Source organism: Mustela nigripes, chromosome 6, assembly GCF_022355385.1.
Source record: "Mustela nigripes isolate SB6536 chromosome 6, MUSNIG.SB6536, whole genome shotgun sequence".
NCBI lineage: Eukaryota > Metazoa > Chordata > Mammalia > Carnivora > Mustelidae > Mustela > Mustela nigripes.
This window is the reverse complement of record NC_081562.1, coordinates 14317586-14342508: the sequence shown is the minus strand read 5'-3', so window position 1 is coordinate 14342508 and position 24923 is coordinate 14317586. Positions and strand designations below refer to the sequence as shown.

Genomic DNA, 24923 nt, shown 5'->3' with positions numbered 1-24923 from the left:
TCCTCTTTTTAGATTTCCATTGTCTTACTGCTATACAAGCTAAGAATCTTTTGGTTGCAAGAAAATTCAACTCAGATTGACTTAGGTGTAAATAAAAAATTTCCTTACATACCTGGGAAATCCAAGGATATCCTGCTTCCACGCGCAGATGAGTCCAGGAGTTCAAATCTGGAATCACTGGGAGTCTCCTGCTTGCCTCTCCCATAGCTCTGCTTTCCTTCATGGGGGCTCTATTCTCAGGCAAGTTTGCTCATGTGGCAAAATGGTAGCCCACAAGCCCAGGCTTACCTCGTATCCTTGGCAACATCAGGGGCAAGAGAGCACCCTGTATCAGCTAATACAGGAAAACTCCCCAGATTAGCTTTTATTCTAACTGGACCAGGTGCCAATTCCTCAAGCAGTTTCTGGGACTGGAGGTTCGAGGTGGAGGAAGTGATGCAGGTATCCAGGTCTGGGTCTAGGGGTGGAGTCGATTCACCCCAACCACGTGAGAATGGGGTTGGAATGGTTGTCTGAGGAACTGTGGGTTCCATCACCAGGAAGACAGAGGACTTACGAAGGGCAGGATATCAGCTAAGGAGACACCTGGCACAGTCTGAGAGATGGCAGATAAGGATCTGAACAGGTAAGCGATGCAGGCACAGAGAACCAAGAGAAGCATCTTCGAGATACCCAGGAGTCAGAACTGACAAGACTCATATGAGGGTGCGAGAGAGGCGGGAATCCAAGGTGACATGAATTTCTGGCTTAGATGGTCGGTGGGTGGCAGTGTCTTTCCTGAGACCGAGAAGAGATTTTAGTATATGTGCTGCCGAAGCGAGCACCAGAGAAGAGATTTTAGAAGAGGAAAGGTGATGACTGAGCTTGCATGCTGAGTCTGACGTGTTTATGGATCCTTAGACAGAGACGTCCAGGGGATGTGACCTGGAGATGAATGTGGGGTCAGGAGTCATGGAAATGGGTGGAAATGAGCCATGATGAATATAGATAGTGAGAAGGCCAAGATCTGGCAGTGAAAGTGTTCCACAGAGTGTGCTGGGAGTGGCTAATAGCCTCAGATACTGCAGAAGGTAAATAAAAGCTCAATTGGTCCATCTAATTAGCAACTACAAAGGAACGGGTGACTTTGGTGAGAAGTTTCATTGGAATGGTAATGGCACAAGCCAGGATTAAGGAAAATCAAGGGTGGGCGGGGAGCTGAGGAAGCTGAGGCTTCGGACAAAGGCATCCATCCCTCTGAAGGAGCTTGGCTGTGGTGGAAGATAGGTTGGGACAGTGTCTTTTCCCCCCGAAAGCACGTATTCTTTGTGCTTATCAGTCAACACCTCAGTTGTCTTCAGCAGCTTTCGTTTTAAACGTGTTAACATCTGTTCCACATCCTCATCTAGACTCTAGTTCTTGAAGGCAGCCAATGACTTTATCTGTGCGAACTTCATTAAGACCGAACACAGTAAAATTAAAACACTCGATCGATGAAACATGGATTTGGAGCCTGAGTAAAGGGTGATCTTACCTCAGGGACCTGGCCAAGAGTCTTGGCGCCTGCCTCTCCAGTTTTTGTCCCGCTCTGGGAGGGAAACGTGTAGCAATGGAGCTGAGGCAAAGTCCAAAACAGCTTCTCAAGCTAACACGCTACAAGTGGGCAAACGGGTCCAGGGTGCTGAGTCCCCGGAGGTTCTTGGTGTTTTGAGGGCTACCTGTAATTTACTGATTTGTGGGTAATAGAAAAAGGCAAAAGGAGAGACCTGGTTTACACCCATTTATCAAGCAGAATAAAACCTTTATAGTTTATCACAGAATCCTTAATGGTGGTCTGAATCTGGCCTGCCCCAGCAAGGCCGAGCAATCCCATTTAAAAGAAATTTTGGTGAGTGCTCTGAGCATCGAAAGTTCCAGAGCGGGCTTGGCGGCTGCTTGTACTGAAGAGGAAAAGCAGCACAAAATGGTTCTAGGAGGCAGTGTGACATCAGGAAAACAGCATTAAACTCGATAGTCAAAAGACCTAGTTCTCTGTGCCTCTGTGCCCTTGGGGGCCCTTGGGCTACCCGCTGGATCTCTCTGAGGCTGTATTCTGACTTGTTACGCGGGGATAATACCTCCTTTGCCAACCTCATTAAACTCTGGTGACCGGCTCACATCCTCCTCCTTCCCTCAGCATCAGTAAGAACTCAAACTCGGTGTAAAAACACTGGGTAAGCTACAGAGCAGGAACTGTGATTTTTTTTTTTTTTTTTTTTTTTTTTAGATTTTATTTATTTATTTGACAGAGATCACAAGTAGGCAGAGAGGCAGGCAGAGAGAGAGAGGAGGAGGAAGCAGGCTCCCCGCTGAGCAGAGATTCCTGATGTGGGGCTCAATCCCAGGACCTTGGGATCATGACCCGAGCCGAAGGCAGAGGCTTTAACCCCCTGAGCCACCCAGGTGCCCCAGGAACGGTGATTTTTAATGTGTTAAGCTCCAACTACATGCCTGGCAGTTTATTCACTACCTGTTCACAAGCTACAGCTTAAATCACCACTCACTTCTCTGTGAATGCCCCTCCCCCATCACTGTCCTCTCCTCGCCCCCGTCAGTGTGAAGTTTTGAGGTTACTTATAAATGCACTGACTTTAGGGGCGCCTGGGTGGCTCAGTGAGTTGAGCTTCTGCCTTTGGCTCAGGTCGTGGTCTCAGAATCCTGGGATCGAGCCCTGCTTCGGGCTCGTTGCTCAGCAGGGAGCCTGCTTCTCCCTCTCCCTCCTTCTGCTTACTTGTAATCTGTCAAATAAATAAATAGAATCTTAAAAAAAAAAATGAACTGACTTTAGAGGGCCTTAAAATGGACCAAGAGGTGCAATGCTAAGGACTTCTAATGTCTGAAGGAGCCAGATAGGGCCTTATGGAAGGGTGTTTTAGCTGTGCATGTGTGCATGGGCCTAGGGCACTGTTACTCGGGGCAATAACCTGGTAATGTCTGCTGCTTTTGAGCATTTACTAAGTATTGTTAATATTTTTAAGTATTGTTGAGTGTCTCAAATGGGAAAATAACATCTCCAGAAAAAGGAAAACAATGTTTGTACCTTTCTTTTTGAACTCAAACTGTTAACTATTACTTCCTATGATCATGCAAAGGGCTGAGCTCACTGCCAATGCCATATTCAAGACGAGCTCACAGAGCAGAAACGCCCCCATGTGAACCATTCTCTGTATCCCCTGCGCCTCCTCAAGCCTCCCCGGGGTAACTTTCAAAGCTTCTAATAAAACTCAACATAGGTATTTAAGATGATGCACAGCATTTCTTGCACTGACATCAGTTAGTTTTGGGAGGGGACCTTGCTTTGAATTAGTTTCAAATGACATGTCATTAAGCAAGCCCGGTCAGGGGGAGTCTATGCTCCGTTGCTCAGCCCTAGAGAATGCAGCGGCCGCCGGAAGCCTGCTCACCTTGAGGTGCCCTCGAGCGTTCGTTGGAAATGTGCATCCTTGAGTCATGAGTGCACAAATGTGGCTGGCCCAGTCTGAAGGCACATGGAGTCTATAATTATTACATTAAGAGTCCTAACTGGTTTGCTGGGTATATTCAAACTCTACATCAACATACTTAGGTGCCTGGGAGCTCAGAGTGAAGACATGCTAGGCTAATTCCTATCAGACGTTTTTCAGAGGAAGCCTGTCTTCTACAGCCTTCCAAACGGCAGCATCTAGTAATTTTTTTTTTTATTTGACAGAGAGAGATCACAAGTAGGCAGAGAAGCAGGCAGAGAGAGAGAGGAGGAAGTAGGCTCCCTGCCCCGCAGAGAGCCCGATGCGGGACTCGATCCCAGGATCCTGAGACCATGACCTGAGCCGAAGGCAGAGGCTTTAACCCACTGAGCCACCCAGGCACCCCAAACGGCAGCATCTAGAAGATACTCCAAGGAGAGTTTTTACTGTAAGCTGAAGGTAAGTTTTAGGGAAGAATATTTCAGAGTGAGTCACTGAAAGCAACCTGGGAGAAAATCAGGCAACAGCACTAAGCAAAGTGAACCAAGCACAAATACTAACTGTCCCAAGAAATAAACGATGAAGAACAAGATAAAACAACTTATTGCAACTTTATTAGATTTTTCTACTTTACTGGCTGTTTGGACTTAACAAAGGCCTTAGTAAGCTGTCCCTTCCACATCTACAGGTGTCACAGTACAGAACACGAAATCTGATTAGATGGCACCAGTCAACCTGTCCAACAGAACCACCGCTAACACCACAGTCCTGTAAGGCTTTTATAATAATTCAACCACGAACATAAAGATACTCAGCTTTCCGTGCAGGTCGCCGATGCTGCTGTGCTAGACCTCACCCGGAACAGTTTACCAGACCAGGCCTACTTAACGACAGCTCCCCACAGGCGCCTTGTGCAAGGTACGGCAGGACTCTGCCTCACGTCTAGGTTGAACAAAGAAGTCAGTCTATGGAAAATGACTCTGAGCCCCTATTCCTACACCTCCGTTCCCTCCTCAACGTGTCCCACGATCCATTCATCTCCCGTCTGGAAAGGACGCCGTGGGTGCTTTCCAAGTGAGAGTGGTGGTCGAGGTTTTGCTGGGTGCAGGGGAAGGGGATGGATGGGTGGGTGAATGGACAAACTGACAAAAGGAGGAGGGAAAGGAAACATTTGAAAACCTTAGTTACTAGAAGGTTCTTCAAGACTCAGAATATAAACAGGGCTTGCTGTCAAGAACTTCGTTCTGCTGGCTACACACTTCTATGACTGAGTTGGGCAGCATCTTGATCTATACCCACCCCCCAATACAAAAACTGGGGGGACAATCAGGGTGGACAGGAAGGTAAGGTTCCAGGCCTGGCTCCCGAGAGCAGCAGCCGCCTGCCAATGCCTCGGGAACTGGCGGTTGCAGCTGTGCACTTGGGAGCCTGCGGGTCTGGAGTCTGATGTCTGAGGAGCATCTCTGTCTGCCTCCATCCCATGAGGGGCAGTGGCGTTGGCGGCTGTGGTCAGCGTTCTATCCTTTGATGACGGCGATCGGCCTTAGCTTAATGGCCTTCTTGCTGATTCCAGCATCGTGGCAGGTGTTCACCACGTCCGTCACGTTCTTATACGACTCGGGGGCCTGAGGGGAGAAGTTAAACACTGTAAAAATCTACTTAAAGTGTAATTCTTGAAACCATTAAACTTCACATGGGATTAAAGAAATGTACATTAAAATAATACTGAGTTTTCGTTTTGGTGTGTGTGTCATACAAAGACGATGACTAAACTCGATGTTGGTAAGAGAATAATAACATAAACACTTTTACCTGGTTTTTTATTTTTTCTGTATGTCTCATAGTTTCCCATTACATATATATGACCTGTATAACTAGCAAAAGCAGTTAACGTAACTGAATAAAACACACACACTAATACCCAACAGAAAGGAAATGCATCAAACCATTATCTTTGGTTGGTCGTTATTGGCCACTCTGATTTTATTTCTACAGTTGTCAAAATTTCTGGAATGAACAGCTATTACCTTCACAACAAGGGAAAGTTACTCAATGCATCTGTATTACCAACATCGTCTCTATGTTTGTGTGTCTATACACGGACACGCACACTCTTCTGAGTTCCCAGCAAGACCTCCCCACCCCCTTCCCAGCCAGTCAGAACTAGTCTCATCACATCTCATCACACACCTTCTCTCCCTGTTCCCGGCACCACAGCAGCTCCTCTCAGCGAACTTCCACAGGGCTCCATGCACACCCTTTGCTAGCTCCTCTCCCATTCCCTTCCAATTTCTAATGTCCACACCGCAGCCTCTGGACTCCTTCCCGCGAGTCATGTGCAGAACCCGCTCCCTGCTGCCCTCAGCTCGGACCATTCCCTTCACCCTCTTGTTCTTGCGGAAACAGAGATGTCTTCTAGGGAAGTTACTTCCACTTCTAACTTGAAGTAGCAGCTATTTCCCCTCCTAAATGGGGTCCTGTCATTAGGCCCAAGAGTGTGCCAGGTGTCCGTGCTCATCTTGGTACTTTCTAGACCATTCCCACTCCCTTCTCCCTAAGGCCTCGCCGGTTGGTCATCGTGTCTCACTCCCTCTTCTTGCTGCAGCTACCTGCTGGACTCGAAGCACTCCCTAGCGTTACTGCAAGACTTCTCGCTCCTGGCCCACTGCCACTCTATCCTGCTAGAATTTCAAATGGTTTCAATATTTAGCAAGAGGACCCTCTCAATATCTTCGCTTCTAGCTCCTTGACTGTCGATCACTCCCTCCCAGCCAGGGCCATAACCCGGAACCTGTCATTACCAGTGACTACAACTCCTCCACGATCTCCGATTCTCCGTCTCACGCACACCGGGCTGGCGACCCCAGCTAGGTTTCCAGCTCCCTCCCTCTGGTGCGCCATCTCCATCAATCTGTTAGCCCTGTGGGACGTTTAATCTCCCTGCAAGCACTCAACAGCCTTCTCTTCCACTGCACTATACTTGCAAACCTGGTCAAAGTTAACTCAACATCTATTTCAAGCCTGCACCTGTACAGCTGAAATAGTTGAAAAACACCCAATCACTGAATTGAGCACAAGGAGGCCCCGGCTGCTACGCGGGCACCCACGCAGAATCTTGCCAGGCTGATTACTCGTTCTCATACATGGTTATCTCCTACCTTCCCCTGCATTCTCACTCTCAGTTGCCGATACTACTTTCTATTACACTCAAAAAAAGAGAAACCATCAGAACAGAATCTCCATATAATCTCACCACCACTTCCCTGACCACCTGCATCCTACCTTCTCTTTTATTAAAGATTCCTTTTCTGAGCTCCTAGCAAGGACCAACCCCATCCACTTGGGACACTCGATCCCATCTCCTCTCATCTATCCAAGGACACCTCTCCAGTGACCCCCCCGCTTTTCTGCATCATCAATTTCTCTTCCAGATTCTTCTCATCAGCGTGCCAGATCATGTTACTCTTCTCCTCAAAATTCTCCAGTGTCTTCCCAGCACCTCACTCAGAGTAGGAAGAGCAAAAGTCCTTCTGTAAAGGCAAGGCAAGGACTCACAGGATCTGGTGCTCCTAACCTCTGACCTCAGCTCCCCCTTGCCTGCTTTTGCCACAGGGACCTCCCTGCTATTTCTCCAATGTCTAAGCATAATCTCGCCTTACGGTTTCTGCACGTGGCTGTTCTCTCTGCCTGGAAGGCTTGCCCCTAGATACCTACATAGCCCACTCCCTCATTCCTTTTAGATCTTCAAGTGTCACCCCACTACACCCTATTTAAAACTGCACCCACTTCCTATCTTTCCCTATCCCCGTGCAATTAATACTTTATAGCACTTTCTGTCATCTAACATACTAGATTTTTTATTATGTGCTAAGTTTCACAAGAAAGGGATTTGTTGGTTTTGTTCTCTGCAGTACCCCTAATACCTAGAATAGCACCTGACTAAAGATGTGTAGTATTTCCTGAGCGAACAAACAAATCATATGTAAAACACGCACAAAAGGAAAATACCAAATGTCAATAGAAGTGATCTCTGGTTGGTGTAATTTTAGATGTTTTGTTTTCTTCTTTGCATTTTCCAAAAGCTCTTAATGAAACAGGTGTTATTCTTTTTTTTTTTTTTTTTTTAGGAAGGGAAAGTGGGGGCAGGGGGAGAGGGAGAAAGAGAGAAAGACAGACTCTTAAGCAGGCTCCATGCCCAGCACAGAACACAGCTCGATCTCACAACCCTGAGAGCATGACCTGAGCTGAAACGAACAGCTGGATGCTTAACCAGCTAAGCCACCCAGGCGCCCCATAAATAGGTATTATTCTTTTTTTTTGGGGGGGGGAGAGTTTATTTATTTATGAGAGAGAGAGGAGAGAGAGAGAGAGAGAGCGCATGCATGTACAAACATGGGGTGCAGCAGGCAGAGGCATAGGGAGAAGTAGGCTCCTCTCCGAGCAGGGAGCTCAACATGGAACTTAATCCCAGGACCCTGGGATCATGACCTGAGCCAAAGGCAGTTGCTTAACCAACTGAGCCATTCAGGTGCCCCATACTCTTAAAATCAGAGAAAAAATTACTTGTTATTAAGAAATAAGGCTTTGTCATACTCTCTGACTCAGTAAGTCTACTCTCAGGATTTCACTCTCATTATTTTTTTTTTAAAAGATTTTATTTATTTATTTGCCAGAGACAGAGGGAGAGAGAGCAAGCGAGCACAGGCAGACAAAGAGGCAGGCAGAGGCAGAGGGAGAAGCAGGCTCCCTGCCGAGCAAGGAGCCCGATGTGGGACTCGATTCCAGGACTCTGGGATCATGACCTGAGCCGAAGGCAGCTGCTTAACCAACTGAGCCACCCAGGCATCCCTTCACTCTCATTATTAAAAACAGCTGGCTGGGGCCCCTGGGTGGGCCAGTTGTTTAAGTGTCTGCCTTCAGCTCAGGTCATGATTGCAGGGTCTTGGGATTGAGAACCATATTAGACGCCAGCCCTGCGTCAGGTTCCCTGATCAGCAGGGAGACTGCTTCTCCCTCTCCCTTTCCCTCTGCCAGCTGCCCAACCTGCTTGTGCTGCCCTCTCTCTGTCAAATAAATAAATCTTAAAAACAAAAATCCAAAACCAAACCAAACCAAGACAGCTGGAAAAAAGCTTCACGCATTGCACTTAATTTACAGTAGCAAAAAAATTGGAAGCCACTTAAATGTCGAACATGGGCAGAAACTTACGGTCCTTAGCTGGTAGAATGTTTGACAATCATTAAAAAGTGATGCTTACAAACAGTATAACAGTAACGTGCTAAATTAAAAAAAGAAAATAGCAAAAAAAGGTGAGAAAAAGAAATTAGAAAAAAGACCACAAAATGTAAACTATGATTATAACTGGTTAAAAAAAGAAAAGAAAGCATTCAGGGGAAAAAAAGGAAAAGACAGTAAGTGTCCTAAAAAGGGAGGTTAACAGTTGTGTTAGGATACTGAGTTTCTACATGATTTTTTCTTTACTCTTAAACTTTTAAAAAAAGTTATGCTGCTTCTAAAATTGAATATGTACATACATATAATTTAAAATTTTGGCTCCCTCGTGAATCAAATAAAACCGCTGTCTCTTAAAATCTGCTTTCAAATTCTAATATATAATAGCTGTGCAAAAGAAAGGTTAAAATGAATCAGCTCAAACAATTTTAAAGTTTAATACATAGAAAGGTTAAGAATCAGGGTGCCTGGGTTTTTCAGCTGGTTAAGCATCTGCTTCGGCTCAGATCACGATCCTACCAGATTCCAGGGTCCTGGGATCCAGTCTGGCTTCAGACTCCCTGCTCAGCAGGAAGCCTGTTTCTCCCTCTCCTTCCTGCTCACTAAATGTTTCTCTCCCTCTCAAATAAATAAAATCTTAAAAAAAAAAAAAAGATAAGAATCGTTCTTGTGACTTGCCTTGTAACTAATCTCCAAACAAAAGACAACAATAAACTATAATTGAGGTTATTTAAAAACAAACATAGTATGTGATAAGCAATACCAAAAATTATGCTGTGTAGTAGCATAAATCACGGACAGTTTTATGCTGAATATTTATCAAAATTTCACTCACCTCTTCCATAACCAGTTTGGGTGACGCAACACGGATTGCGATTCCCATATCTGCCAGTTTGTCCAAGACATCCTGGAAATCCAAATTACGACGAGACTTTGCCCGGGACAATGCACGGCCCTAGATTAGAAAAGAAATGAACTTTACTTTATAAATTCTGAGCTACAATTTATTTTCAACTCCAGCAATTATTTAATCCTTTGGAATTATATGCCTTTTCCTTGACTTCTTTTAGAGTTAGAAAAATAATCTTTTTTCTTTTTAATCAACCTTAGTTTTTTCGTTACAAATCTCATATCCTTCTAGAAAACAACTTTCCATCTATACAAAACATTCAGTATTGAAAAATATAGTTCTGTATTTCTAATTACAATTATCAATTCAATATAAATAAATTGATTTTAATTATAAACAGTAGGTCTGTCGTCATAAAAACTTTGTGCCTTTTGATTTGAAATAGTCTGCCAACTTTGGCACTACTGACATTTTGGGCCAGAGAATTCTATGTCACACAGATTGTTCAGAGCATCCCTGGCCTCTGCTAGATGCCGGTACCAAAACTCCCTACCCTTTCTGTGACATTTAAAAAAAAAAAAAAAAAAAAGCCTCTCGGTGTTGCTGATGAGATGTGCTGGTTCTGATCACTGGGCTACAATGAGGAGTTCGGAGGCAGCAAGAGTAAGAAAGGATCAGAGAAAAAGGCAGGCTCAGATGTGTTTGTTAGGGTCTGTCTTATGAGAAGGTACTCTTGAGTTTCAATCTGCCACTCCATCACTAGCTAAGCATTCTCATGGCTCAGAACAGGGGTGGGCAAACTGGTTTGTGGTCCAAATTTGGCCCACCACCTGTTTTCTGCAAATAAAGTTTTATTGGAACCAGTAATTCCCATTGGTTTATGTATTGTCTATAGCTGCTTTTTCACTTCAGTGGCACAATGGAATAGCTACTATAGAGACCACACGGACCCAAATATCTACTGTCTGGTGCTTTACAAAGTTTGCCAACCCCTGGCTTAGAAGAGGCAATATGGTGAGACAGGTGTGCATCTATGCATGGGCTCTGATGTGCGAATCCCCCAAATCTTGAGTGGACCTACCTAGAAAGGAACAAATTATGCAAATGACTAGGTCCAGTGAATCGCGGACATAAGCTGTGATGTGACCCTGCATCAGTCAAAGTTGTATTGGTGGGGCCAGTGTGGCAATTTCCCAGTCTGGATTTTGTGGGCTTGCAGAGATGGGCAACAGTCCCTCGCCCTACAATGACCACTAAGGTAGAGATGCTAGGTGACCTTAGTAGGTTCACTAGACAGTATATATCATGAGAATAAATTCAGGTAGAAGACAAGACGGATCCAAACTTCAATTTTGTTAATGCCCAATCAAGTATGTTTACCTGTCGAAATGTAAAATGACGATTAAACTGAAGAGAGCATTTCTAAGTCAGTTTCTGTTTTCCTTACCGCTCCATGACAAGTTGTTCCGAAGGTCTCGGTCATGCCCTGTTCAGTGCCGGTAAGAACGTAACTACAGGTGCCCATGGTGCCGCCAATGAGCACTGGCTGTCCAGTGAGCTGAGGAAGCACACACAAATCAAACATACCACCATTTAGAAAAACTTTAGATGAGCTTTTTATGCCTGAGATTTACACTTCCTCTTGCACTGCAGGACTGTGGGAGGAACCTGGGCCTCTAAATACATTGCTTTCCCAACTGTTACTATGACATTACTTTAATTCTTGGGTAATTGAGAGGGAAGTGGAAAGGAACGAAAAACGTGAGGACTTGAAAGGCAGCAGAGACAGACAACACAAGAGCAAATGTTTTGGGAAACGTCATTAGGAGGAACATTCCAGGACAAGGTGCCTGACCTCTCCGGGTTCCGGTTTCCTTATTACAGGGAAAACGGGAGCAGGCTAAGGGCCCTTCTACCTCTACCACAGCCACACAACGAGAGAGGAGGAGAGAGGAACAGACCGAGTTTAATCTTAATCTTGCCTTCCAATCATTCAGAGGCCTTGAAAAGATCACCTTTACGGAGTAAAAGATGCCCCACTGAGGGTGTTTTAGACCTCCCAAGGCAGGCAGAGATGAGGTGGGAGTCACTGCTTCACAGAAGACCGGAAATCACCGTTCCCAGGAAGGACAGACCTTTCCCAACTGCTGCCTTTCTGTTTGAACTCGCTCATGTTCAGAACGACCTAAATCACGCCCCCACGGCTTCCCACCGCAAATGGCTTAGTACATACTTGGTAGTCGACAGCGATGAGGGGATGGTGAGGAGGGAAAGCGCGGGTGGATCCCTTCCTGTGAACCAACAGCGTCCGTTCCTTTCCGTCCACCACGTGCTGCTCTACTTTGGCAATGTTGTGAGAAACGTCATAGATGACATGCAGGTCCAAGTCGTCAGGGGTGGTGTTGAAGACCTTGGCAAAAGCCTGAAAGGACAAGCCTGTGTTAAAAGCAGCCAGAACCAGCTCTTCCGAACTCCTCTAATGGACTTCAGCTGGTCTGTTCCTATAGGGAGTGAGGAATTTATGAGCTCAAGTACAGCAGTATTATTCCTTCACATAAAATACAAAAAACATCTTTTACACGACATTGCAAATGCCACCCCGGAAATGCCGACTGACTGGAAAGCTGCTGGGCTACTCTTCATCCCACCCTGCAGAACAGCTTCCTCAGCCATCTCGTCTCCGTGAACGCACAGAATCTATCCTGTCTGATGCTCAAGGCAAATTCTAAAAACAATTTTGGCTTCTCTTCTCCCATTCCCCACACCTGATACTCTGCTGATTTGGTTTAAGGAGACTTCAAAAGCCTGGAGAGTTTGCCAATATTTCCAATATTTATCATGTATATTTTGAAAACTGGATTCTGTAGGCTCTGTTTTAAACCTCAACACGAGTAACAGAAGAGCAACTTCAACCGTACCTGACGGGTTAGGAAGGTCATGGAGGAGCGGTTGACCCAGGCGTAGTTGCCAGCAGCTGCCATCCCCTTCAGGTAGTCCTGACCCTCTGGGGAAGCGATCCGAGCACAAGCCAACTGCCGGTCGTTGACTATAATCTTGTCTCTCTTCATGGCTTTTTCCATAGCTACCAGTGCATCTGGACAAGACAGAAGCAAGTCTAAAGAGGCTGCTTTTCCCTTTATAATTAGATTTATTGAAGAAAATTAGGTTACATTCAAACTCATTTTTTAAAAAGCAAATAAAATACAACTTTTCCTTGAAGTGTTTCTAGATTCATCTATTTGCTTGGTCAAGACATAGTTACTGAGAATCTTCTGTCCGTGCTGTGTGACACAAAGAATGTTGGCTACAAAGCTAATACCTTCCCTGCAGGAACCTGGAAAGGGAACGAGAGGTGTACACACACAGCAACAACATGGTCTTAGTTTCTCCTTTCCTGGCATGAGAATGAATGAACACAAGTAGTAAAATATATTTTATTACTGTCATGGTTTTAAAAAATAATATTTTAGTGATTTAACAGAAAAGAATTGGAGACAAGTTGCTCGAAGAGCAGGAAAATAAAATCCGTGGCCAAGTGTAGAGAAGTACTCAGCAGAGAATTCGGAATTACTAGTCAGTGCTCCATACATCTGCTAGATTAAATATTCTAATGGGTCACACTGGCCCAAATTATTAAATTCCCATAGGATGAAATGCAAACACAAGGATGAACTATATAACACACAACTTAAGGTTTATAGTAATTTCCACGTGTATATATACCTTCTCATAAATGCATAAATGCTTTCACACGTCCTATCAGTCATCCAAAGTGATCCTGCTGCTATTCGCCTGCCTTCTGCTTTTGTCCATGCTGTCTTTTAATCATGAATGTCCTTTGTGCATGACTGTCCAAACTGCAAACAGTATGTGTTCAACATGCCACTTCCAATGTATTTTTTCTAAATGCTTTATATAGATTGTCTTATATTTTATCAGGTATTACCTTTTCACTTTAATTAATGTGATTATCTCTTTTTTGAGACACCGTGAGGGCAATTCCTTGCCAATTTCATCACTGAATCCACCACAACACTTAATCTTGCAGTACAGGTACGTGAGACACATCTGCATACATCGTAAGTGTATAAATGAAATAGTATATTTGAAATATTTAATCTCCTATGACAACACCAGTGAAACAGTAAAAACCTACGCAGTATATAGTTCTAGAGCTTCCTCTCTGAAATCTCTATTTGGTTCCCCATAAATGCGTGTTTGAGCACTGAGTCAAAAATGCACTTGAGAATATACCTGTGGCTACTTGGTGGCCCAAGCCTCTGCTTCCACTGTGGATCATCACACACACCTGTCCCTTATGGTCGATGCCCATTTTCTTAGCTGCGTACTCATTGAAAATCTCATCCACAACCTGGATTTCTGCATAGTGGTTGCCTGCTCCCAGGGTCCCCAACTGCAAAAGTAAGAATATCTGATAAAATGACTTCTATTCCACTTTTAAACGTTTATTTATTGATTTTAGAGAGACAGAGAAAGTGCCAATGTGCATGCACAAATTGGGTGGGGAGGGGCAGAGACAGAGAGTCTATGAGTAGACTCCTCACTGAGTGGGGAGCCTGACATGGGGCTAGATCTCACAACCCATGAGATCATGACCTGATTGGAAATCAAGAGTTGGACACTCAATGCACTGAGGTGCCAGATTACTATTCTGCTTTTTAAAAATCCATTTAAAAAGCAAACTGATAAAATCAACCGATAACAAAAAATAATCAGTTTTATACAATAAAGAAATTTCTGAGCCTCAGAAATGCTTCATGCATTTAAAGCAATACACAATAAAAATATGGTAGAGTAGCTCCTGAAACTCACTGTATCATTACCTGCTTGAGGTATATACAAATATGTTCTGAAAACTTCATAAACCCAAATTCAGACCATTAAATGGCTCAGAGGACACTTTAAACGCGTGGACACAAGGGTCAAATTTTGGGATAAACTCCTGAGTGTGGATTTTTAAACAAGGTCCAAGTTCAAATGAGTTTTGAAAGATCTTTGAGTTTGCTGACACCTACCATTATCCACCACTGAAAGTACATCCTGTAACTGGAGTTGATAGAGGATTCAGGGACCGCAGCACAAAAGTGCTGGAAGAATCTTTAGAGGCTGCCTAGTTTTTTTTTTTTTTTTTTTAATTTTTTTTTAATTTTTTTTTTAAAGATTTTATTTATTTATTTTACAGAGAGAGATCACAAGTAGGCAGAGAGGCAGGCAGAGAGAGAGAGAGGAGGAAGCAGGCTCCTGCTGAGCAGAGATAGAGGCTGCCTAGTTTTAACTACTGCGATTTTCAGATGAGAAAACCAGACTCGGAGGGACGCCTGGGTGGCTCAGTTAGTTAAGTGTCTGCCTTTGGCTCAGATCATGATCCCAGGGTCCTGAGATTGAACCCTACACATGGTTCCCTGTTCAGCAGGGAGCCTGCCGCTCCCTCTGCTTCTCCACTGCTTATATTCTCACTCTTTGACACAATCTTAAAAAAGAAAAGAAAACAAAACCAGACTCAAGCAAAAGAGACTTGCCCACAGTCACAGAGAATTAATAGCAATGCCATTGCCATTAGCTATAGATTTCAAACATGTGCTACATTCTTATCTCATGGGTAAGATAAGGTATGTCTGCTCATCTTAGACTCCAGAAAACAGCCACATCTGTGAACTGTCCAAGTATGTACATATGTAATTTGGGGATACATTTTTTTAAAAAAAGATTTTATTTATTTATTTGACAGAGAGAGAGAGATCACAAGTAGGCAGAGAGGCAGGCAGAGAGAGGGGGGGAAAGCAGGCTCCCTGCTGAGCAGACAGCCTGATGCAGCACTTGATCCCAGGACGCTGCGGTCATGACCTGAGCTGAAGGCAGAGGCCTTAACCCACTGAGCCACCCAGGCGCCCCTGGGCATACATTTTTAAGCCTTATACCGATAGCCTATTTTTCTCCCATCTATTTCTAATTCAGCACATCTTGTTTTATGAACACCTGCAAGTTCCTAACACTTTTTCAAAAGAGTAAAATTGTGGTATAAATAAATTTGTGTTTTGATATACTGTGAAAAACCTGGGGATATATTTGCTACACAGAAGACAACATTTTTGCCTCAACGGAAGCGTAGGAAACCCCTCCCCCACCCAGCACATTGCCCCTCCCCCGTGTTACCTGAGGGAGGCCTCTCTTCTTAGCCCTCGCAGAGACCTTGTTGGGGTCGGCCTGCAACATCCTTCCGTACTCCTCACAGTGCTCCTTGTCCTCAGCCCAGGCGTAGCCTTCCCTCAGGGACCAGTCCACTCCCATCTCCAAGGCCTCCTCCAAGTCTCTGAGGGAATAATAAGGTCTGGTCATTTCACGGCCACGACAGAACAAAAGCTGAGATGACCACATCTCAAAAGGGCAGAAGGAAACAGTCCATCTACTCTCGCCTATATACCGGGCGCTGTGCTAGATGCCATGTTTATGCTCTCAGCAACTCCAGTTTTTTTGGAGGAAAGCAGCTACGTAAATAATTGATATAAAATAGTAGGATTGTATTAGAAACGATTATCATTCTTTAGACATTCATTCAGTTCCTTCTCCTCTTTAAATCTTTTTTACATTAGATTTGCCTCTCTGAAAAGCAAAGATAATTTGTCATCATATAACTGTCATCTCGCATACCACCAACTACCACTAACTTAGCTACCCCTTCATTAATAATTTATGAAAAATTACAGCCAAATGATAAACCTATGTAAATGCCTTCAGGTGACACAGGAAGAACTTGAAGGTACCTCTGCAGAAATACTGCATGGCTTCAGTGCACGTGCATTCTGAAGGGGCACATACATTACATCCCTAGAAGGAAGCAGCCTTCATCTTCATCTAAGGTCCAGCCCTCCCAATACACTATCTGGAAGGTTAAATGGTCAATGTCATCTCCCTACTATAGCCCATTTCAAATATTATTTATGATACAGGACAAAAATTCCTATCTAAAATATTTACGAAGATCTTAGAATTTATATGTTCTAGGTATACTCTTCAAACCAGGGTTGCACGTCAGGGACCATGTGAAATCACAGATCTTCCAAATGTATGTTTACTCCAATTTTTTTTTTTTTTTCTTGCTGGAGAGGAGCTGCAGAATTGTTAATAGCTAGAAACACAATGGTATGAACATATATACACATATATAAATTAGGATGCAAAAGTCACATGAATTTTAAAGATAAAACAGAAGATGCAAAAGAAACATTCTTGTTAAGCACATGTTCTGCAAAGTTTAAGACACACAGCTTTGCACGAGCCATTATGGTATCGTCAATGGCCATCGAAAAGGCAGTTATGCTGTGGCCTTCACTTTCATTCTCTACCACTGAAATATTTAACATCCTGGCTAATATACAACATTCAGTGTCATCATTCAAAAAGGAAGGTCATGGCTAACTATAGGCTCACTGACAAAAGGCCGTTCAGAACACGGCCTCTGAAGCCAAAGGATCTTTGGTTTGAACCCTGACTTTACTTACTAGCTTACTACTACCTCTTTAAACCTCACTTTCCTTTCTTGTCAGTTGGGAGTAACATTAGGGTTATTATCGAGATGTCATGACATGACAGACGTATACGATAGCACAGGGTGTTCCATGTAGAAGTGCTCGATAACTGTTAGTGGGCCTTTTTCCATTATAAACTCGATTGTATGTCAAAGCTGTTCTAATGAACATCATGTGACCAATCTCTCTACTCAACTGGGGGGGGGGGGGCGGACCTCACATGTAAAAGAACAATTCATTACCACTTCCTGAAAGGTGACTAAACAATCCCCACTCCCTAAGCATCCTGCACTGGTTATGAATATGAGGGTCATGTGGCTATTTTCCTTCCCTATCCGTTTACTGGAATCTTGTCCTCTTACTTGGCACTCATGGGGATGACCCCTTTTGATCCTACGCCGACAGGAATGTGGTCAAACATAGCCTGGGCGAGCTGCTCCTTCACAGGCTGGACATCACTTTCGTCTAAATTGGTTCTTAGCAAGCGCACACCACAGTTGATGTCAAAGCCGACGCCACCTGCGAAATAGAGAAGTTAGTCACAGATCAGCAACACCGGGCAGCTGGGCAAGGTTACCTGTGGTTTCTCACCCTTAACATGGGTTTGAAAGACAGCTCTTCTTTTGAAGATCTTTATTTATTTATTTATAAAGATTTTTATTTATTTATTTGACAGACAGATCACAAGTAGGCTGAGAGACAGGCAGAGAGAGAGGGAGGAGGAAGCAGGCTCCCCGCGGAGCAGAGAGCCCGATGCAGGGCTCCATCCCAGGACCCTGCGATCATGACCTGAGCCGAAGGCAGAGGCTTTGACCCACTGAGCCATCCAGGTGCCCCTGAAAATCATTTTTTAAGAGCAGCCCACAAAGTAGGTAAAGTCTGATGACATCAAAACATTTAAAGTAATGTCCATACTATGGGTACTTTGTAGGCCAGGAAGGTGGTAATGAACAATGAGTATCACCTAGACCAGGTTAAAAAAGATGTATACAACTAGATGTTAATCTTAACGATGATAATGAGAGTAATCACTTACCCAGTATTTCCTAAGGGCCTTGTATTGTGCTAAGTACTTTTCACAGCTGAGGTCATTTACTCCTCACAGTAATGCCACATGGAGTTAACATTACCAACATAACATGTGCCGGAGAATTAACTGGGACACAAAGAAGACACATAATTTGCTGGCAAAGCGTTGTTTGTTTTGTAGCCAATGTCTAAAAAGTGCCTGGCATATAGTAGAAGCCTAAATAATTTTTCCATAAATGTATGCTTTAACTGATATTTTAATAGCCTCTGAGTGTCCACAATTCATCCTCTCAGTAAATGAGGGGACGGGAAAGGACAGAACATGAGGCGGAGAGGCGTCCACACACTATTTCAGGACAATGCTTCACCCCTGACGGCAGACTTGCACAGTGACCTTACCTGGGGACACCACCGCTTCAGGGTCGTTCATATCAAAGGCTGCCATATTCCCAATAGCAAACCCATAACCTGAATGGACATCAGGAAGCCCAATAGATCGCTGAAAGAAAATCAGAAAATGAGATCCAGCTTTCTCACCCAGACAAGACTGTATTAATTCTCACGTGGGCTCTGGGCCAAAGCCTTCCCCAAATCAAGATTCTGTTCTTGTGAAACCTTCTCTATTGGTGGAAATTAAGTGTAAAAACTTCTAATCATAAAGCTAAAAATAGCGGGAAAAATATCTTTTTTTTTTAAGTTTTTTTTATATTTAATTTTATTTATTTGACAGAGATCACAAGTAGGCAGAGAAGCAGGCAGAAGCAGGCTACCCGCCGAGCATGGAGCCCGATGTGGGGCTCGATCCCAGGACCCTGGGATCATGACCTGAGCTGAAGGCAGAGGCTTTAACCCACTGAGCCACCCAGGCGCCCCCAAAAACCTTTTTAATAAAGTCTGACCATTAACTAAGGAAACTAGAAGAGAAAAGCCTCAGTATGAGGCTCAGTATGACATGCTGTAAGAGGGCCACATACTAACTTCAATGTAGTATTACAAGTATTTATTGTTATTAAAAAAAAAGATTTATTATTTCAGAGAAGGTGAGTGAGAGCAGGGTGGCGGCGTGAGGGAGAGAATCTTAAGAAGACTCCCTGCTGAGTGTGGAGCCCAAAGCAGGGCTCGATCCCATGACCCTGAAATTGTGACCTGAACCGAAACCAAGAGTGGAAACTCAACTTTAACTGAGCCACCCAGACACCCGAAGTAGAATTATATTTTGTTTTTTTTTATTTTTTAAGATTTTATTTATTTATTTGACAGACAGAGATCACAAGTAGACAGAGAGGCAGGCAGAGAGAGAGGAGGAAGCAGGCTCCCTGCTGAGGAGAGCCCGATGCAGGGCTTGATCCCAGGACCCTGGGATCATGACCCGAGCCGAAGGCAGAGGCCTTAACCCACTGAGCCACCCAGGCGCCCCTAGAATTACATTTTAAAGACAATCTTGAGACATGGATAAATTGTGGTCACATCAGGCGAAGTGAAGGGAAATATCGGATTTATACAGGCCCTTAGTGTTGAAGCAATCATTGGCAAAGGTAATCCTTTGGCTGGCATGAATACTGTACACCTGCTACATCTGACACCTAGGAAAGGGCCCTGACCCAGGAAGAATGCAGGTCAATGCAGACACCTAGACACCTAACAGTTCCTTACATGCAAAAGCCCTTGCTTTTCATTTTCCTTCCAAGTGCCAGCACCATAAATGGTATAAAGGGCTCCAAAAAATGCCTGTTGTATGGGTTTCACACGTTCCAGTGACGGTGGAACCTGACACAAGGCTGCGGAGGCTCCCCTTGCACCTCGCCCCACCCAGGCCTACCTGTTCCCACCCCCAGCCTCCTTTCCCAACCGTGCCTCCCACAGCTGCCCTGTCCTTTCTTCCCCCCCACAGGTCTAATCCTACACTTTTGTCTATTCTTTCTCCAACCATCCTCTTGAATGGGGCCAGAGTGAAACTTTCAATGGTGGTACCCTCGGCCAGTAATAAGGCTCTGCTGTGACGAAGAAACAAGAAAACAAAACTACTTCAAAGATTTTTCAAATGCTTACAGGTTCTAGCAAAAAGCAAGCAGAAACTGAGATGTCACCCAGACTCAATTACAGCTTTAAACTCCATGGTTATTTCTGGAAGTTTGAAGGTCACTAAGTGATGCTACTATTGGTTAAGGGCTGGCCATTCATCCACTCAGAGAACTCTGAGTCTAAGAGAAAATATAAATGATTCAAACTCGGAACCAGGACTCACATGAACAATCCCAGGCAGGGCTGCCACATTGCCAATTTGCTTCATGGCTGGCAGGAAGCCACCGACACCTGAAGACAAAAATTCAGTATTAGGAAAGGGAACGCAGTTGACTTTTAACATTACATTTATTCATATGTTTCTAGCTTGCATGAAACAAAGGGGCAGTGGCCAGGACTACCAGAACAACAAAGCAGGAGAGGACGTTTGGGCTGAAGTGGGAAGGGGGCCTCATCGAGGAGGGAGCGCACGTACAGGAAGGTAGTGAGGCAACCGGAGTAATCACACACATCCTGTCCACATCTGTGCATACCATGAAAAGGTTCCTTGCACACACGGTACTGAGAAATGTGAAACAACTAATAAATGTTTTGTTGCCGACGTAAAAAAAAAACCGAATTCTTTCAATAGTATTATTTACCAAAAAAAAAAAAGAAAAAAGAAAAAAAAAATCAACACTGGTTTTACTCTAAGTGACAAAGGCGGCGATGCAGAAGAGCTGGGACAACACTGGACCGAGAGGCAGGGGATACGGGGCTCTAGCTCTGGTCTGTCACTTGGTCGTGGTGTCATTTTAGGCAAGTAAGGATGTCCTGGTGGGGCGAGGGGTCGGATTTAGATTGCTGAGCCTAAAATAAAAGGGTTAAATCCAGGTTCCACTGTAATACCATTGTGACCATTAGAGCATTACGTTAGAGCTTTATACACTTATCCCTAAACGTTGCTGCTGTTCTGCAAGATAAGTGTGTAATCAACTCCCCTTTACAATGAGATTAGCTGAAATTCAGTGAGGCTAATCAAGGTACTGGTTAAAAATGCACACTTTGAAATCAGACACTCTTGAATCAGAGATCCACCTCTGTCACCGAGAAGCTATGCAACTGGACTAAATAAAAACCCCTTAATATCACCGAATTTTGCCTTACACATTTGTAAAACAGAAATAACATTTTCCTCTTAAAATTCAGAACTACATGAGGTAATCTACATAAAGCACCTTGCAAAGTGCCTGGCACATAATAAGTGCACAATAAATGGTAGCTCGTTATAACTGCCCAAGGTGAGCTGTGAAACCAACCAGGTCTACCCAGCTCCACATAATTTCTACAGAGCCAGGTGGCCAACAGTGTGATCATAAAGGTTTTTGGTCTCATTTAAAAGTTTTGATTATTACTTGACAATACTTTTGTATTTTTAAATTATAACTGAGTCACCACTATCAGGCCACAGGGAAAATGTTGTTTATATGGCCACATGTAGAACTCTGAAGTACTTACCACCACCCCGACAGGCATTCCTTAATTCCTCAAACATTAATTTTTCCAGAGCATCATTCACGTAGAAAACTCCTTCAACCTGGTAAGAATGAAAAAGAAAAATTCTAAGCACACGTCCATGACATATAGGCAGGCACTGGTTAGAATACAAATACCATACGGAACATTTATTTTACTTTACCCTTTATAGAACACTTTCTCATTACCTAAGCAAGCAGAAAACTTCCTAACAAAGATGAGATGTTCATATCTTTAAGTAGGTCTTAAAAATGTATTCTGCAGGGCGCCTGGGTGGCTCAGTGGGTTAAGCCGCTGCCTTCGGCTCAGGTCATGATCTCAGGTTCCTGGGATCGAGTCCCGCATCGGGCTCTCTGCTCGGCAGGGGGCCTGCTTCCCTCTCTCTCTATCTGACTGCCTCTGTCTACTTGTGTTCTCCGTCTGTCAAATAAATAAATAAAATCTTTAAAAAAAAAAAAAAATGTATTCTGCAATGTTCACAAATTGCCTATTCCCCTATTCTTAAAGCCACACTTAAGAATTCAACAAGAATTTTTTGCACGTGTGATAAAGAAGTCTTGGGACACCTGGGGGGCTCAGTTGGCTGGGCATCTGCCTTTAGCTCAGGTCATGATCCTGGAGTCCCAGGGATGGAGCCCCTCACCCCACTCGTGCTCTCTCTCTCAAATAAAACCTCTAGGAAAAAAAATAGTCTTCTAACTATATTCTCACCAAGGCCAAAAGTCCTACTACTCTTGTGCTTCTAAAAATCCATGGTCTTGATAAACAGATGAATCAAAAGAGTAAGATTCTAAACATAAAAATGCAGTCATCTAACCGTAGTGTATTTTTTCTGTGCCTGAGACAACAGCACGTTACACTTTATTTTGTCCTATACTCATTTATAAATCAATACTTAGATAAAGAGTAAAAAAAATGTTAACATGTAGATACACAGCTGTGTGCTTAGTTCTAGAATCTACACAATTTTAAGAGGCTAAAGGAGCTTGACAAAAAATACAAATGACAAGGAAGAATGTAATTATGTAACACCTAAGGCCAGAATATTTTTATGAGATCAAAGACTATGAAGGAGCTGCCCACCTAAGGAGGGCAATCACCTGGACAAATTTCTTTCTTTTATAAGAAAGAGGACCTCTGCTTGAATAACACCAGTGTAAGCAAAATGTCTCCAGTACTATTTTCTACGGAGCACATTTCATTAATTCACCAAAGATTTACTATGTTTTAGGCACTGTAGTGGGCACTAGGGGAGAGATGAAGAATATGTTAAGATTTTTTTTTTTTTTTTAAAGATTTCACCCATCTGTTGGGGTGGGGGCAGGCAGAGAGAGAAGGAGGCTCCCCATGGAGCAAGGAGCCCGATAAGGGACTCGATCCCAGGATCCTGCAATCATGACCTGAGCCGTAGGCAGACGCTTAACTGACCGAGCCATCCAGGTGTCCCTCATGCTGTTTCCGAGGAATTTCCAGCTGGATGCAGCCCAGACTAGAAAATTAAGGGTGCAATGAGATGAGCACTAGGATAGGAAAGTGCTATAGAAAAAACGGAGGAAGCAGCTCAGCAGCCTAGGGAGCTGGGAGAGGCTTGACGGGTGCTCACTGTTTGAACCAGCTCTTCAAAGACAAGAGACATCACTGGAGCTGCAAGACATTCAGGAGATATAAAGGAGACACAAAAATGACATAAAGTTGGGAGGGGGGTGTTTTAGGGAGAGGAAGTTTTAGTGCAGCATGTGGATCTTACTGGAGATTAAGTAGGATAGATACAGTAATTATTGCGAAGTTCACTCATCTCTCAAGTTGCGGGAATAGAATTCAAGCTTAGCACAAAGGTCAGTAACTTTAAGAGCAGTACATTGAGATTTCAACTCTCCGCTCTTAGGAAAGAAGTGGTAGTCAAGTGTACAGTGAAACCGTAGCTGCCAATGGCAAGACGAGACTTGCTCTTAGGCAGAATCAGCAGCAAGTGTGTGTATCAAAAGTGAAGCCAGAATCACTACCAGACACTGACCGTGGGTTATCATGACCATCACGTCATGGTTATTTCCTATTCCCTCATTCAGGGAACCAGATTCCATAGACAGAAACTGGTTAAACGGAAAAGAGCAAAAAGGAATCTTATGACCGTGGCCTTTTTCTCGTCTGAGTCCAGCTTTGCTCATGGGGACACACAGTAAGTTGATATTGAGTAAAAGAGTGGAGTGGCTATCAGGAACTCTTACCAAATCACAGGCTCACAAACCTTTCAATACACTAACAAGGCACCTTAAAAGAGTTCAAAAGCTACTTAACAACATAGGTCCCCGAACCTTGCAAACGACTGTTTTCTTCCCTTTAATGGAAAATAATAGACACAAATGGCAACGAAGCCTGCGCGAGAGCGCGAGCCCAGGCTTTCACGCTCCGCGGTGTTGGGTTCCAAGTCTCCAACGCGAATACATCATTCCGTCGGAGAAAAGCAGTCAAATGGGCATCAAGTCCTGACCGAGCTTACGAGGTGGCCAGAGGAAGCTGGGTCACCTGCCCATCCTTAGCGAAGTGAGTATTCAAAACAAGCCACCCTGCCCTGGGAAGCTTCTAGACCGCTGCGAGACGCAAAGACGTCTTAGTGAACGGTGAACGCTAATACCTGGCTTCAGCAAACAAAGGTCTCGTAAACGTCACCCAGATGGCCGGCATGACTCAGGAACAGAGTCCCACCCCAGCGACTCCACCCGGGACTGGCTGGGCCACCGTGTACAGCTACCCCTCGCGTCTCTAAAGCTCGAGAATGTAACATCTTGCGGCGCGTTTCGGGGACTTCGACGCGAAAGCGTTGTGCAAGCGCCAATTTCGCGTTCACTTGGGATTCCCCCGGAACGTGCCGCTTTGGGGACCTTTCCCGCCGGGAGGGGGGGGGCCGGCAGGAGGGTGGGGACGGGGACGGTCCCCGCGCTAAGCCAGGAGTCGGGAGGACGAGGGGGAAGGCCGGGCCGGGTGGGCAGGGAGGCGCCGCGGGCCCCCGGGAAGGCCCCGTCACGGGCTCCTGCTTCCCCGCCTCACCTGCATGTTAGGCACGAAGCCCTTCTTGATTCTCCAGCAGTTTTTATTAATCTTTTCCAAGAACTGCAGCTCATCATTATAGCTGCGACTCATGGCGGCGACAAGCGGCGAAAACTCCCGGCTCCGCTTTGAAGAGACGCTGCCGCGCTGTCCCGCTGCCTGAAGCACCACCTTCCGGAAGCCAACGCGCAGGCGCAGTAGGCTCCGCCGCAGGCTGGGCAA

At 44.5% G+C, this 24923-nt stretch overlaps 1 protein-coding gene across 1 annotated transcript; it reads right to left on the bottom strand.

The window, feature by feature from the left end:
- Positions 1 to 4053: 4053 nt before the first annotated feature.
- RTCB (RNA 2',3'-cyclic phosphate and 5'-OH ligase) lies at positions 4054 to 24878 on the bottom strand. Its single transcript, XM_059402164.1, has 12 exons — positions 24702 to 24878; positions 21639 to 21717; positions 20365 to 20432; positions 18519 to 18618; positions 17453 to 17609; positions 15718 to 15874; positions 13798 to 13957; positions 12462 to 12637; positions 11777 to 11965; positions 10991 to 11101; positions 9529 to 9648; positions 4054 to 5086 (listed from the first exon to the last, which is right to left on the bottom strand). The coding sequence occupies exons 1-12, from the start codon at positions 24792 to 24794 to the stop codon at positions 4979 to 4981; spliced, it is 1518 nt and encodes a 505-aa protein (XP_059258147.1). The 5' UTR covers positions 24795 to 24878; the 3' UTR covers positions 4054 to 4978.
- Positions 24879 to 24923: the final 45 nt, after the last annotated feature.

What these genes read in the sequence shown, in the direction of transcription:
- RTCB (XM_059402164.1), bottom strand. Translation starts at nt 24,794, where the DNA reads ATGAGTCGCAGCTATAATGATGAGCTGCAGTTCTTGGAAAAGATTAAT. An exon ending in GCTTCGTGCCTAACATGCAG is followed by an intron (nt 21,718 to 24,701) that starts GTGAGGCGGGGA and finishes CATTCTTACCAG; the next exon opens with GTTGAAGGAGTTTTCTACGT. An exon ending in TGACCTTCCTAACCCGTCAG is followed by an intron (nt 11,966 to 12,461) that starts GTACGGTTGAAG and finishes TTGTCCTTTCAG; the next exon opens with GCTTTTGCCAAGGTCTTCAA.